General features: G+C 42.1%; 2 protein-coding genes across 7 annotated transcripts in view; both read left to right on the forward strand.

Moving 5' to 3' along the window:
* Positions 1 to 358: 358 nt before the first annotated feature.
* Positions 359 to 9832, forward strand: LOC123505816 (protein O-linked-mannose beta-1,2-N-acetylglucosaminyltransferase 1-like). 4 transcript variants are annotated; one of them, XM_045257539.1, is made up of 16 exons: positions 359 to 474; positions 1045 to 1170; positions 1470 to 1672; positions 2777 to 2904; positions 3243 to 3336; positions 3689 to 3911; positions 4389 to 4519; positions 4781 to 4851; positions 5201 to 5306; positions 6344 to 6501; positions 6653 to 6851; positions 7287 to 7477; positions 7700 to 7814; positions 8175 to 8246; positions 8729 to 8838; positions 9141 to 9832. In XM_045257539.1, the coding sequence occupies exons 2-16, from the start codon at positions 1047 to 1049 to the stop codon at positions 9298 to 9300; spliced, it is 2085 nt and encodes a 694-aa protein (XP_045113474.1). In that variant the 5' UTR covers positions 359 to 474; positions 1045 to 1046; the 3' UTR covers positions 9301 to 9832. The 4 variants fall into 4 exon arrangements, with proteins under 4 accessions (XP_045113474.1, XP_045113473.1, XP_045113472.1 ...); XM_045257538.1 differs by lacking the exon at positions 359 to 474 and adding an exon at positions 540 to 841; XM_045257537.1 differs by lacking the exon at positions 359 to 474 and adding an exon at positions 540 to 837.
* Positions 9833 to 10414: 582 nt separating this feature from the next.
* LOC123505710 (conserved oligomeric Golgi complex subunit 6-like) overlaps positions 10415 to 15264 on the forward strand; it is a 7576-nt gene continuing 2726 nt past the window's right edge. For all 3 annotated transcript variants that reach the window (XR_006675242.1, XR_006675243.1, XM_045257361.1), the window contains exons 1-9: positions 10415 to 10572; positions 11481 to 11591; positions 12184 to 12347; positions 12435 to 12612; positions 13037 to 13206; positions 13381 to 13601; positions 13816 to 13994; positions 14430 to 14516; positions 14777 to 14917. Coding sequence is in view for 1 of the 3 variants with exons in the window: in XM_045257361.1 (XP_045113296.1) it covers positions 10453 to 10572; positions 11481 to 11591; positions 12184 to 12347; positions 12435 to 12612; positions 13037 to 13206; positions 13381 to 13601; positions 13816 to 13994; positions 14430 to 14516; positions 14777 to 14917 (1371 nt within the window). In the remaining 2 variants the exon portion in view is untranslated. The remainder of the gene's footprint in view (positions 10573 to 11480; positions 11592 to 12183; positions 12348 to 12434; positions 12613 to 13036; positions 13207 to 13380; positions 13602 to 13815; positions 13995 to 14429; positions 14517 to 14776; positions 14918 to 15264) is intronic.

Raw genomic sequence — 15264 nt, forward strand, 5'->3', positions numbered from 1 at the left:
AGTAAAATATACATGAAAATACATAATGATAGGTAGATATTAACGTGAAAGAGAATAAGAGAGCACATAAATATACATGCAGGAAAACAAGCGAATCAATTCTTGGTTGAGTGATAAAACTGGCATTGTTTAATTAACGGCGTGTTTTCCTCCTTTCCCTATCATTCATCTGTGTTTTATTTTCCTTCGCTGGTTATGTATTAGATTTTACAGATGTGCAACATTATAGAACAGTGATGTAAGAAAGGAAAATGAGATGTGAGAATCAGCCATGTATTCGTGTCGTGTTGTTTTCTTGATAATCGCGAAGGTATCTCAAGTGACGTGGCTTCGACCAGTCTTTCCTGTGAAGCCGTAGTGTGTGTGGAGGCCACGGGCATCACCACATGCCTTGCCCACTCTCTCTGTCTCTGCTTGCAGCACAAACTCACACAGAGGAGAAGGACTACCCTGGGTGACCAGCAGGCGACCGTGGTGAATAAAACACACACACACACACACACACACACACACACACACGGTGTGTGGTGTGTGCCTGGTCTCAGGCCTATCCGAAGATCGGAAATAATGAGCTCTGAGCTCGTTCCGTAGGGTAACGTCTGGCTGTCTCGTCAGAGACTGCAGCAGATCAAACAGTGAAACACACACGCACACACACAGAGTCAGTGTTGTAATCCTGCTGTGCCGGGCGTGTGATGTGTGACAGTCAGGTCAGTTGTATCCAAAATATCGGTCCTTGTGAGCTCTGTGCTCATGATGTAGGTTGGCCGGGTGATGACCTTGAATGAATGAACACAGAAAGGAAAACCTGGAGAAAAATACGGAGACAGAGTACAAGTAGGTACTACTTCATCTGTATTTTGATTTTCAGTTAGAAGACTCCACTATAGCAGGTAGAGACAGTTCAACAATACAAAAGTTATAGCGGGGTTTTATGTTTCTTTGCTATTAAGGTCTTATGTGCTAACTGTATTATTTATTTGATCCATTTCCTAGTTTTCCAGTGTTCTGCAACTACAGCTGTATTTCTTTCTGCATCATCAGCCATGAAGGTCACTTCATCGCCACCAACTTCAGCCTTGCGGATGCGATCAAGAAGGAAGGGCAACGTGATGTGGATGATGTGGGTCACCTGGCTGGTGAAGGTGCTGGAGGCTGGAGTGCCGCCAGGTAGGTGTTTAGAGAAAAAAGAGAGAGATCTTGTCCCGGTAGAGCCGCCTGTCACCAATGTTGCCAACGAGCCTATAACCGAAGCAACAAAATTTATCGGTCTGCTATTGTGTGTTTTGTTAGGCAAAGATGAGATACTGTCTCTCACCTTTTGGTGTTAATGTGTTGGTATCCAGCAAATACAGTTGTTTTCTGAGAACCTGACCTTTTATATGTAGAATGATTTGCTTTCATTCTTCCTTCTCTTTAACGTACACTGTTATATTATCTATTAGTGACACTTTTTTTTTTTTAATAAGTTTCATCAGAATCACGTCTCTCTGAGATCGTAACGGCAACAAAACACCCGAACACCTCTACCAGCCTTACCACTCTGCCCATCCTCGAATCATACGCCCTGCCTACGGGTCGGCCGCCTCCCTTCCACACTCCAGACGGGTACCTACAGCTGAGCGTTACGTCTTCTGCCCATCTTTTGTTCGTGTCAGTTAACGATAAAGTGGTGAGTACTGCAGTCATAATGTTACTTCTACTACTGTTATCGGTTAACTAAGAGGGTCAGATGTCCGGCAGTTATCAATGAGTCATCAAAACAATAAAAAAAAAAAAAACCCTACAGGGCCGCTTCGCCATGCACGCAGGATCGGCCTGTGTCTCCAGCGATCGTGAACAGAGTATGCTGCTACTACTACTACTACTACTACTACTACTACTACTACTACTACTACTACTACTACTACTACTACTACTACTACTACTACTACTACTACTACTACCGTTGCTGTTGTTATTATATAAACATACCAGAAACGGAAAATGTCAGGTTTACAAAAGGAGCGTGACGAATACGAGCAGGTTTGAATTTAGCGCGACACCTGTACTATTGATCACACTGTTACCGCGGGTGTAGCGCCTGCGTCGGTGTAATGCTAGCTTAGAATTCCTAGTATTGAGGCAGCATTAGTGCGTACCCACGAAATGCGTTTTAGTATGAATTGCACGTATGGATACAGAATGAATGTTGTTGTTAGTGAATTATTCAAATACGTTGAGTGTAGGTATAGCCTATAACTTTCAGGGGGGTCATGGGGATACAAGTTGTAGAGTTATTTGATATGACTAATTTTCCTGTATTGTCTCAGTGATGTTGTGGACGAGAAAATACTCTATTCTTTAACCCTGCTCTGTCTTGTCTCCTCCTTGACCACTCCTCAAGAATGCGCAATAACTTAAATAACAGGACCTTGATTCGTGCGAAGTTATTGCACACCAGCGCCTTTTTGTCGCTTTGCGGCATTCTAGTCCAGTGATCCCTTTATTACCTTCTCTGGTTATCGAATGACAAGATACTTGATATTAAAAAAAATGTGTTCCATGAACCAAAACAGAGAGAGAGAAAGTTTTCGATGGCTTAAGTAAGTCTTTATAGTGAAGTAGAAAGTCATCGATTTGATTAAGTTAGTTGAGGTAGCCCTACATGTTTTCACATGAGATGTGATATTTGCAGCACAAAGAATGCTTCTTTATGAAGATAGTATTTCAGTTGTTTTGCATTTCGAATACTTCATGCTTTTAACGAAATGAAATTGAATGTTCTTATTTCCAGGTAATGCAGGTAAGTACAACTCGCAATAACGTGTCCACTGCACATGATCATTACACTGCTTGGGAACAAACCTCGGGACTTTACGTGTTCGTCCTGCATCCGAGCGACGGCCGCGTCATGTTGCAGCGGTGAGTCTGTTGTTTGTCTGTTGAGCCTTGCACTGGGTGTATGTATAGTTGTCACGCCTCCAAAATTTCCTTGCTGCTGGCAACTGTATCTCCGAGTTTGGGTGAAGCTTGAATTGGTGGATGTGTTTGAGAATGTGCTTTAAGTAAGAAGAATTTTAGATGAGAATTTCATTATAATTCTGTAATCTTGTTATGTAAGCTGCACCTATGAATAATCCTTGGTTACGCCATAATATGTACTATCATTATTAGAATATATATATTTTTTTTTCCCCTTTACATGCATCTGGTCTCCTCTCTCAAAGCACCCTCCCTTCCTACCCTCCTTTTTCCACCAGTGTGCTGTCCACTGCCATCTTCGGCGAAGGTCTGGAGGTACCGAGCGTGTTCGCCTCCCTCACTCCTGGACACATCTTAGTACTGGCCATAAAGGTAAGCCTGGCCTTTAGTCTGCACTTTATTTGATACTAAAAAGGAAAAAAAAAATCATTTATATCAAAAAGACTGCAAGTGTCTGCTTTCATAAATACAGGAAAAAAAAATTGAACCTGAAGGAACTCTATCTCAATCTGCTTTATATCTTCATCTTAGAAAGCTAGACAGAAGACAAGACGTATGGATGATCAGAGAGAGAGAGAGAGAGAGAGAGAGACTGGTGGGAATGTCCTTGAAACTCTGGTAACTATACATCGAAAACAATGTAGCAGTCCTTCCTCCTGTAATCAGCGTAGTCGAGTTGCATTGGTGTTATAGCTCTTTCTCTTTCTCTCCCTCCTATCTATAGAATGACGCTGCCCAGAATTTAAGTAAGGAGAGCCGCCGTTTGCTGTATCGTCTGGGTGTACTGAGTGTGGGTACCCTGGACAAGCGAGAGTACCTGGCGTGGGTGGGTATCATCGGCGGTCCGGCGTGGGCTGAGGCACGCACCCTGGACGCTGAGGTGGAGCTGGGTATGGTGTGGGCTTCGGGCGTGACTCTGGACGTGCTGGTGCCTCGCGTCCTGCATGGTAAGCGAGGGCATGGCCAAAGGAAGCGACAAAGGGATAATTGCAGTTTAGTTCCCAAATACAGATAGTGAAAACAGGTAAAGATTATGCGCCAATAAATCCAGAGAAGTAATTAGAATTCCATTTATATAAACAATTAGACTTTAAAACGAACTGATGCCATATTTCGGATTTTTAGATGTTTATTATGAATAGGTAGTACGTACATGAACAGATGGGCTATATTTGTTTGTTGGACTCTTACATTCTATAGGACAGTCTCGACAGTGTTTTGCTGAGTGGATCAATTTGGAATCTAGACGAGAGATCTTATTTAGTAAGGAAAATATGTAAATGAAAACTAAACACCATTCTGAAAAAGAAGTAAGAAAACCAGTTGAGTGGTACTCCGGGTAATAGGAGTAGTAAGTGTCGAAAACATTTAGTACTTGAAATATAAGAAAAATAAGTAATGACTTCCTCCGTCTCCTTCCACAGACAGTTCCTGTCTGGGAGAAAGGCGAGGCTTTCGTGAGACGGCCAGGGCTCGCTTCTGCAGCTTATACGATGGTTATGGTAGCTTGTGCTCTTGTCCCACACCCGCCCCTCTTGTGTATGAGCCCCCGGAGGTGAGCTATAGCGACTGAAGGAAGTGTGACTTACATTGTTGTCTGCTGCCTATTGAGAGAGAGAGAGAGAGAGAGAGAGAGAGAGAGAGAGAGAGAGAGAGAGAGAGAATTTCCAATAAATCACTCAACCATTCATATTAGGACAGTTATAAGCTGCTATCTGGCAGTGTCATATACTTCTAGATATTTCACGTTTGAACACTAATTTGATGATTCATGAGGTATTACTGTATCGCCCCTGCCTTGACGGCTATCCTGCAGCTAGAGGGCAACTCCATCATGGACGTGCCCTTGCTCATCCTGGCCAGCAACAGACCTAACTACTTGTACAGGTGAGACGAGCGAGCGGGTGGCATGGGAACTTAGTGCAGCTGAAATGTTAAATGAAATTAGATATAAACAAAAAGAACAGTGTTGTATGTTGCTATTCAGGTCGATTTATTTCTTCCCTCAAATTATCTAATTTCTATATTCATCCATTATTAATGTTTTTGGTTAATTGTTCTTCAGTACCCTAAACCCCTCGCCTCATCTTAATAGACAGGCTTTAGGTAACCCTCCCGCATAACGCAATGCTTTTATTTCGTCAAATAGCAATAATTTGACCATAAGACGATAGGAACACTAATAAAAAGAATGAGGAGTGAGCGGGTGACGCGTGACTCTCCCGGTGTGTTGCAGGAACCTGGTGACGGTGTTGCGTCAGGCAGGGGCATCCAGGGATAGGATCCTCGTGCTAGTAGACGGACATTATCAGCAGGTGACCGATCTGCTGAATCTCCTCCAAGTGAGTAGTATAGTAATTCAAAAGTCACAACAACAACAACAGTAATGGTGGTGGTGGTGGTAGATTTGAAATAGGTAAGTACGGGTTTGCTGTGTCCCGGCATTGGTAAACACTCCTCGCTTCTGTTTCCTTACATATAATTTATTTTGTTTTCTGTAACATAGACATTTGATAATACCACGTTTTATTAACATTCGTGAGCTAAAACTGGTATATTATTCGCTAGATTAGTTTAGGTTACTTCACATATATTCTAATACTTTTGAGGGATGAGATGTTTCACGAGAGCAGCGTGCGTGGGCCATTGCCGTGTGGTGAGCCTCAAGGATGTATCTGCACACTTATACCAACCAAACCCATGCCACTTCTCCGTGCACGAGCAGCACAGCATTGTTACCTTGAAATATGTAACGTAACGTGATAGAAAGGGGAGAGACAGGACGGGAGTGTGCGGGAGTAACTACTGTGACTCCTGCAGCAACAGCTCGTGTGCCGCACCTGGCGTTCTGACACCATCATTACTTGTATCATAATATAAAATTTCAAATAACCATGTGATATCTTCCAAATGAAAGGCAGTAGTTGACTTACAAGGAAGAGAAAGAATAAAAACAAATATAATAGTTACCCTTGAATATAAAAGTATAAGAAAAGAGAACCTTTTTTGAAGGGGGTACATTTTATTTTTTATGTATATTATCTTATAATTATATCAATAACGAATAAGCTATATATTTTATATAATTTAAGTACATGCAATATAAAAATAAAATTTTAAATTAACAAAGTAAATGCAAAAACATAACATTTTTATGTATTTTAGTGATATAATAACATATAAATAAAAAATGAAAAGGTACTATAAATTAATCTTTATATAAATACCAAATTTGATATATTAACTTTGTCTATAACAATTCTTTTTTAACTTTATCTTGGATAGGGCGTCCTCGCAAGAGTGAGCCCTCACTAACTTACGATGTGGAACACGGGACAAAGTCCTTTACGGACACCCAGCTGCTACCTCCTGATTGCAGGTTCAGTATGAGGTGCGGACTGCGTGGGGCGTGACGGTGGGTGCCAGGATCTCGGATCAGTATCGCTATGCTCTCAGCCTCGTGTTCCGCCGCTTCCTCCAGGCCTCTAAAGCCATCCTGCTGGAGGAGGACCTGATAGTGGCTCCAGATTTCTTCAGGTATCCTACTATTGGTACCCTTGCTCTTTCTTCACAGAAGAGTTACAGGCATGCATTTCATTCATTATTTATTTATTTATTCGTTCATTCATTGAATTCACGAATTCGTTTGCGCGTCTCCCAGTTTTCGCTGTTTTCCTTGTCCTCTCAGTTACTTCAATCAGACGGCGTGGCTGCTTGACGCGGACCCTTCCCTGTGCTGCGTGAGTGCCTGGACGGACTTGGGTGGCCTGCACACTGCCCACGACCCCCGCCTGCTGCGTCGCGTAGAGGTTTTGCCGGGGCTCGGGTGGATGGTGAGTCGTACCACCGCCCTCCACCTGCTCTCCATGTGGATGTCCCCGAATCAGGTGGGTATACGTCTTCCTTGCCGCCACTTCCCCATGCTCTTTGATGCTGTTTTTGTGCCAATTTGTCTCTATATAATTATCAGTCTTTCATGTGTGTGTGCCTGCATGTGTCCATCTCCCTATTCCATGCTTTATATTCATGGACATTTTACCTTTTTCTTTTCTTTTTCTTTCCTTTCTTTATTTCTCTCCCTCTCAACTTGTCTTCTCTTTTCCTCTTCTCTTGTACTTTCGCTTGTCTTCTCTCTCTCTCTCTCTCTCTCTCTCTCATCTCATCTCCTGACTTCCTCTCTTTCTCCTCTTGCCGTTTCTCTCCTTAGGCATCTCCTCGTCTTTACTCATCACTCTCCTATCACAGTGCTTTTGCTTTCCGTTGCCTCCATCTTCACTCCCTTCACCTTTCATCACTTCTTACGTCTTTCCCCTCTGCCGTAGGACCACGACTGGGACATATGGATGCGACAACCTGATGTCCTCGGCGGCCGGGAGTGTGTCATGCCTGATGTGTCCCGCACCTTCCACATAGGGATCATGGGTTCACACGCTGCTGGTCTCCTTCACACCGCCTTCTTTGCGTATAAGCCAGTGCCCGCCCTTCCATATGTGCCTTTGCTTAACGTGCACAGGTGGGTATGCAAGTTTCACGGTAATTTTAACGAGGATTAGTATGTTGACTGGAGGAAGACTTGGCGTAGGTGGAAGATAAAGTGTTTCTAATAAGATGTTTGTATTTTGAGAGAGCTTTTGCAGTTCATCTTCATCTTAATTGAGCAACAACGCCACATCCCTCCTTTGCACAGAAACATCACTCTCATACCTCCTTACTTCTCGATCTTCTCCCCACGTAGGCTGCAACAAAGTGAATACGAGGAGGATATCTACAAGTTACTGGAAGATGAGGTGTTTCTTCTGCAGTCTGCCCTTCACCCGTGCCATCCGGACTACTTACCTCGGAACTTCACTGTAGGTATCGCTCTACGGCAAGTGACCAAGTCAGATTCAGAAACTCTTCCCTTTCTCACCGCTACCATTTTCAAAGACTACAGAGACGACTAACTGAGTTTTAAAGACTTGTGCTGTTGATAATGCAGAAAACGTTTAACTATATATCACTAGATTTACAGAAACATCCTTAAAAACCGAAGTCACTTCAACTAAAGCCCTTGGAAAATTGTGAAGGTGCAGCGCGGTAGTATGGGCCAAAGTATGACGGTAGTGAGGTTTGAGGATGAGGATGTGAAAGGAAGCGTATGAAGTTTATTGGAGGGATGGATAGAGAAAAAATATGTTCGTTTATATCACATTCAATTATGTTCTTTCTAGGAGCACCCTGTTGTGATCTTTGTGGAGATGACCATGCCTGGAGACTTCCTCGCCTGGCAGTTCCTAGCACGGGTAGGTAAAAAAGAAGGCGCTCCTCCATAAACACTACTACTATTGCTACTACTACTACTACTACTACTACAGGCACCCAAGGCCTTACCGTAAAAAAAAAAAAAAAAAAAAACTACTTCTACTACTCTACTACTACTACTACTACTACTACTATTACTGCTGCTGCTGCTGCTGCTGCTGCTGCTGCTGCTGCTGCTGCTGCTGCTACTACTACTACTACTACTACTACTACTACTACTACTACTACTACTACTACTACTGCTGCTGCTGCTGCTACCATCACTACTACTACTACTACTACTACTACTACTACTACTACTACTACTACTACTACTACTACTAGCACCACCACCACCTTCACAGACCTCTCAAGTCAAACCAATAACTTCCCTCTCCTTCTCTTTCCTCATTTCTCTCCAGTATAAGCATGTCATCTCTGTCACTGCGCCGTAACTCCCTTCCGTATTGTCTCTTTTGTGCAGTGTCTGGGCGTCTGGGACCTGGACACACGGGCGCACCATCGGGGACTCTTCAGGTTCTTCTTCTATGATACCGAAGTCTTGGTCATCGGTTACCCCTTCAGTGACTACAGGTGTGTGTGTGTGTGTGTGTGTGTAGGTAGATTAAAGTTTTATGATTCCAGTAGTAGTAGTTATTGTTGTTGTTGTTTAATACATTGGTATTGAAGAAAACGTTTGATATTGCCGCAAAACTTTCTTATAGTGTTCTGTTATCCAAAGTTTTCCAAAGGAGTAAGCTCATTATTTTGTCTGCTATTAATAGACTCACCTTAGTAAAGTGAACATTTAAGGGAAAAGGCAAGCGGCTTGGCATACAATGTTGGGATGACTGGTACCCTCAGCCACGCTCTTACATACTTGTTGTTGGTGACAGCTTTCTGAAGCCGCCCTGGCTCAGCATGTTGGAAGTGAACAAAACGGAGGAAGTGGAGAAGCTCAACCTTATGCCCCTAACGCACCGCTCCCGCTTCAGGAGGCCCGCCTTGGAACGTAGCGTGCCCTTCCTGGACGTACCCGCCCCAGTCTTCTTCTGAGCCCCCCTCATCTATCCACCGATGCTGTCTCGTGCAGTGTGGGCATCTCAAGCTGAGACCCTCATGCATGTATTACCTTGCGCACTTGGAAGCGATCTTTCAGTTCTCTTGACTCTTTTAAGTTGTTGTTTTACACACCAGAGTGCGACTTTCTGATCAGAACTGAAGAGACTAAGCTAGTAGATTGGTTCGGATATTATGTATCACGAATTGTGCAGGAATTATAGGAGGTTCGAGCTTTAGTCAAGGCAAGGATAACTAGAAAAGTTGGTAATAATTAATAATCTACCTACAGAAGAATATTTTCTCTACCAGCGAGTTAGTGAAAGATGTTACTTGCTAAACTTTCCTGCTTTCTAGCAAGTTGGTCAGGAAGCACCGGTTATTATAGTAACTACTGTGTCTGGAGAAAAAAACACCCGTGTTTGTATTACATCTAATAATAATGGCTAGGTGAATCCATAATTTATAACTTATCGTATTGTAAAAATTGGATGAATTTATGATAGAATAATAATGTCTTGAAATCATACATGTTTTGCATGGATTATTATTTATACCAAAATGAATCTGTCCAAAGCAAGAGTTATTCCAGGAACAATATCACACATAGACCGGAACGAGAATCAGAGAAGAACCAGTCCACGTGAATACCTGTACTATATCATTCAAGTTTTTTTTTTTTTTTCAGATTGCATCAAATCCGTGATTTGAGGTTTCTTAGTGTCCTGATAAGAGTGCTCGGATTTAGAAACATTTGTTCCTTCCTCCTCCCTGTGTCAACACATTACTTCCGTTCCAGGCGTTTCCAGACTGAGAAATGGTAAAAGTAAAACCTCAATATAAGATACGGAGCCTTAAAAACATGTAAACACGAATAATAAAGCTTGAAGTGCTATATACACCACTTGATTGCAACTGAAAAAAAGTGACTATCAACTGGACACATTTTTTTTTTTTTTTTTTTTATCTTCTCACTTCAAATGGCTTTGTAAATTTTGTGTTTGTATGTGAAGTGAGAGTATTATCTGCGATAGTTATGGTATTTTCCTATCAAAATATATCCCTGCTCCTTCTGGTAAGGCTGTTGCAAAGACTGACGCTGGAGAAGACACTGCTGACGACGGCTGACTCTGACATGTAAACAACAAGATGGTGAGTGACACGAAGGCAGTTAAGGGGGAAAATGTTGCCAAAAAGGAGCCTCCGAACAGTAACCCTTTGTCCAGGAAGATTAATAAGATCCTGGAAACACGTCTGGAAAATGACAAGGTGAGATTAGCAGAGATGTATTGTTATATGATTATGGATGAAACAAATAAGGAAATGTTATTCTAATTTTCTCATAATCTGGATGTGTTGACTTTGATGACAAAAGATCCTAGTTATTGATAGATAATACATCTGCTTCCCCTTTCCAAATCTTCCCACTCCCCCAAACAAGCTTGAGGGCATATTGGGAATCGGGGGTTTTGGTTGGGAACAAGAAATAAATGAAACATGGGGGAATTTCACACAATATTACCTTATTTTTTTTCTTTTGTCTAACCTATCCTATCTGGTTGCGCTACTCACAAATTCCTATTATGAACAAAAGGCAATTTCAAAGTTTGCTCTTGACTGATGCACGGCTTGCTGGACGTTTATGGCAAGGTCACTAACCCTTCTACATATGTAAGTTGGGTGTTTGTATCTGACGCAGCTGTATTATAAAGATTTACCCAAAATTGAGATGATATTGAAGTGATGAGGGAAGACTGGGTCGATTTTTACCAATCAGTATATATATATATATATAAAGGCATTATCAAAGAAAGTGCTTCTAAATACACTTTCTGTATATCTATATGTCTTTAACTGATTATGCCATATTCAGCTTAACCCTTTAAATTCTGGGACATATTTTTACCTTGAGTATTGTGTACACTTAAACCATTTTATTGACATTAGGAAGGATCTATGAAGGTCAGAAGTTTAATGGCCACAGTCTTCACTATTTTAACCCCCACATGAGTTTCTGAAGCTATATAAAATCACCAAACAGTAAGCAGAATGAATATGGAAATGCATAATGGTACTGAAGGGGTTAAGAGCAAAAGAGAAATGTTTATAGTCACTTTATAATATGTATGTACATTGGTCAGCCTTATCCTTCTCATCTGTCTTAACTTTCCTGACAGGACACAGTGGACGCCCTCAAGGAACTGTCAACTTTCTTCACAGACAACACACTCAGGAGCCGCAGGAACCTGAGAGGGGAGATTGAGAAGCGGAGTGTTGGGATCAGTGAAGTGAGTGTCTTGTTGGTGTTCATATTTTTGCCCTTTTTGTTCCTCTTATTTTTCTTGATATGCTACCTTTCCCTTGTTCATGTGCAACTTATTATATTTGTTAACTGTGATTTGAATGTAGTAGTACTTCAGGGAGTCTGGCTGGGATAGAGAGCCTCTCATTAGTGTTAACTTTTGGTTAGCTTACATTGATAATCCCACTGGAATCAACACCTGCTAAGCACAAGTAGATCAAATACATGTTTGAGCATGGAAAGAGCAATTTCAGAAGGAAGCTCAGGACCAGCATTGAGATGCAATATTCATCTTTAATGTGATGTTAGGTTGTGTATATGCTCTGTCTTTAGGCATAAGAACTGGTAGAATCATTTAAAGTAAAAAAACAAAAAGAAAGCAGATTACAGTTGTTTGTTCATGAATGTTTTAATGACAGTATCAGACTCATACTCAATGGCTAGACTGCCCTGATAATCTGACTAGAATTGAGAAGACTAATTGAACAAAGTAGATTTTCATTACTGCTGTTTGTTTATGATTTAGTTGATAGTAATATCACTCCTAGACTCCTACACACAGTTTCATCCCCTTACAGGAATTTGTCACAGCACTGAGGGATGTGAAGAAGGCAGTGGATGACATACACCAGGAAGTGAGTGCCATGAATGAAGTGTGTGTGGACATGAAATCTCGACTCCAGGCCACAAAATCAGAGACTCGACACCTCATCCACCAGACAACTTCACTCCAGAACCAGAGGTAACTCATCGTACTCATTTTTGCAGCTTCCTTTATTTTCTTGTGTTCTCATGTTGTAAAGGTATTGGTTGTTGTCATCTTCCACAGCAACAAGCTACACATGCAGGAGACAGTAGCCGAGGCATTTGTGAGGTGCTTCCAGTTGACACCAGATGAGGTAGCTATCATCAAGGGATCCAGCAGAGAATCTCCCATCACACCAGAGTTCTTTACCGTCCTGGACAAGACACAGAAGATACGCAGCAACACCAAGTTCCTCCTGCAGGTCTGTGATGAGCTGTAGGGGTCTGAGATGGTCTGTGGCAGGCTGTAGTATGTGATGTATTGTGAGGCAGAGTGGTGAGCTGTACTGCCAAGTGATAGACCACAGAGGCTTGATTTAACTCTTCTCTTTACTGTTCATCTCTCTTCCATAACACAGGCCTGATTCAGCTGTTCTTTGCTTTATTATCCCTTTTGTTTTTTTATTATCATTCTTTTCTTGTGAGGATTGTACTCAAAAGTTTTAGAGACAATTATATATTTCTAGTTATTTCTTTTCTGATGGTACCTATGTAATTTTTTTTTATCAGAGACCATTGAATATAATGTAGATCAAATGCCAGTATACTTAGACCTTTGCTCTTTAAAACTAACTGGATGAAGAACCTTTGTTAACTTCAGCAATAATGAATGGACTTTTCCCATAGACGGGCCACCAGAAGACTGCCTTGGACGTCATGGAGCAGATGAATGTGTGCCGCGAAGCAGGTCTGGAGAGGCTGTACCGCTGGTGTCAGGGCCAGTGTCGCTCCCCAGATCCATCACCTCTACTCACACAAGCCTTAGCAGCCCTGCAGGAGAGACCGGTGCTCTTCAAGTGAGCAGTTTCCTTTGTTACTTACTTTAATACTGTGTCTTTATCTTATTTTTCCCCTTGGTTGCTCTGATCCTGTTTTTCTCCTCAAATTCTCCTCCTATTACTCATTGCATTACTTTGTCTTCTTATTCTTATCTCCCCTTCTTATGAGCCTTAAATGCATCTTTTCTCCAGCCTGGTAGTGGAAGAGTGGGTGGTGGTGAGACGAGGGTGGCTGGTGAGAGGCTTTCTGGATGCTCTCACCATAGGAGGCCCTGGAGGAGCACCACGACCCATAGAACTGCAGGCACACGACCCCCTGCGTTATGTGGGGGACATGCTGGCTTGGGTGCATCAGGCTCTCCCTTCTGAACGTGAGGCTGCACAGTCACTCTTTGCTAAGTGCTCCAATCTAGGTGAGTTGAAGGATAGTGTACATTTGTAATTGAATAGCACGCTTTTAAATCAGCCACTAACACTGACTCTGCCCTCAGACCTAATGAATAAACATTACCTTGAGTTCCAGCCATTAAGCCTTCACCAAACAGTAGGCTTGTATTCAGACTGAAAGAACAAACAGTACCTTAAATAACAGCTATTATACCATTAATTAGCTCTGACTCCCTGCAGATCCAACAGAGCAGACAAGGAGTACTGTGGCCAGCGTATCTGAGAGTGTTTGCCGTCCACTCAGAACCAGAATTGAGCAGATGATTGTGACAGACCAGCGTCGGGAGGGAGGCAAGAAACCCGTCATGCTGTACAAGATTAGCAACCTCCTCAGATTCTATCACAACACTATTTTGCAGGTACATACCCTAGTTGGTCATCTTTTTATCCTTATTTTTAGGTGGACATGGTTCAGGGGTAACTCTGTGGCTATATTTGGAGACTATTCCTGTGTCATTCCTTGCATACTTGTAAAAGATTGTTAAAAAGGAAGAGTAAGAGCACTGGATACCTTCTCTTTTGTACTGTTTTTATTCTTAGGTTGAAACAAGCTGTTATATAGTGTAGGAGGTGTGTGTCAACTACCCTGCTTTAATGGGGATGTAAGCAATACATATACTTTATAAGGAAAGTATGCATTCTTCAGTATATCTTTTAATCTTTTCTATGTTGTTCAATCAGTCACCTCCTGCTCTCCTTCAGGTCTTTTCCACCACTTGTGTCATTCTCAGCATTCTGTTATATTCACCTCATGTCTCAGCTTTCTTTTAATGTTGTTCCTCTCATCCCTGAAGGTGACTGATGCAGGATTGCTGGTGGCCACCCTTGATGAACTCCACCAGCTGAGCTACAAGATGTTTATATCAGCACTGCAGAGTCAGGTGAAAACCACAACATCCTTTGTAACATGACTCTCACCTGAATAGAATAAAATGACATGTTGAAGTGACAATACATGGAATATTTAGCCAAAATTTTCTTTGTTGAGAGCTAATCACCATCTATTGAAGTTGACGTGGAGTTTTGGTTATTTGAAAGGTTGATCACCACCTCTTCTTACAGCTGAGCCAGAATCTTATTAATTTGAAGGCTTATTATTACTTCATGTCATGTCTGATTACTTGTCTTTTGGTGGCACCAGGTGAGCCATGTGAGTGAGAGAATAGAGCCACCAGGAGAGACACTGGCACCCACGCCTGGTGTGGCACGCACCCTGAGTTTGCTCACTGAGGTGGTCACTGCTGCCACTGTGGCTGATGATGCACAGCACGATTTTAAGCAGGTGAGGGAGTCACGAAAGGAGAGATGGAGGGATGAAAGAAGGGCTGACTTGTCTGTTGTTTATTTATTGAACTATTTTCTGAATCTTTCCCTTGAGACACTTCTATATCTTTTACATGTACAGGCAACCCCGCTTAACGAAGGTTCACACAACGAAATTACACTACAACGAAGGTTTCATTTTATTGCCATCTGCTCGTGTAACGAACACCAAACTTGCTTTAACAAAGTTTTATCCAGGTAATTTTTTCCAAGTTTGCAAGCACCGGCATATCACGCAAGCTGACAGGCTTTTGAATACACCAGTGCCTCTCGTGGACAACACGCTCACTACTCACTCCCCCTGTT

Source organism: Portunus trituberculatus, chromosome 18 (genome assembly GCF_017591435.1).
Source record: "Portunus trituberculatus isolate SZX2019 chromosome 18, ASM1759143v1, whole genome shotgun sequence".
Classification (NCBI taxonomy): domain Eukaryota; kingdom Metazoa; phylum Arthropoda; class Malacostraca; order Decapoda; family Portunidae; genus Portunus; species Portunus trituberculatus.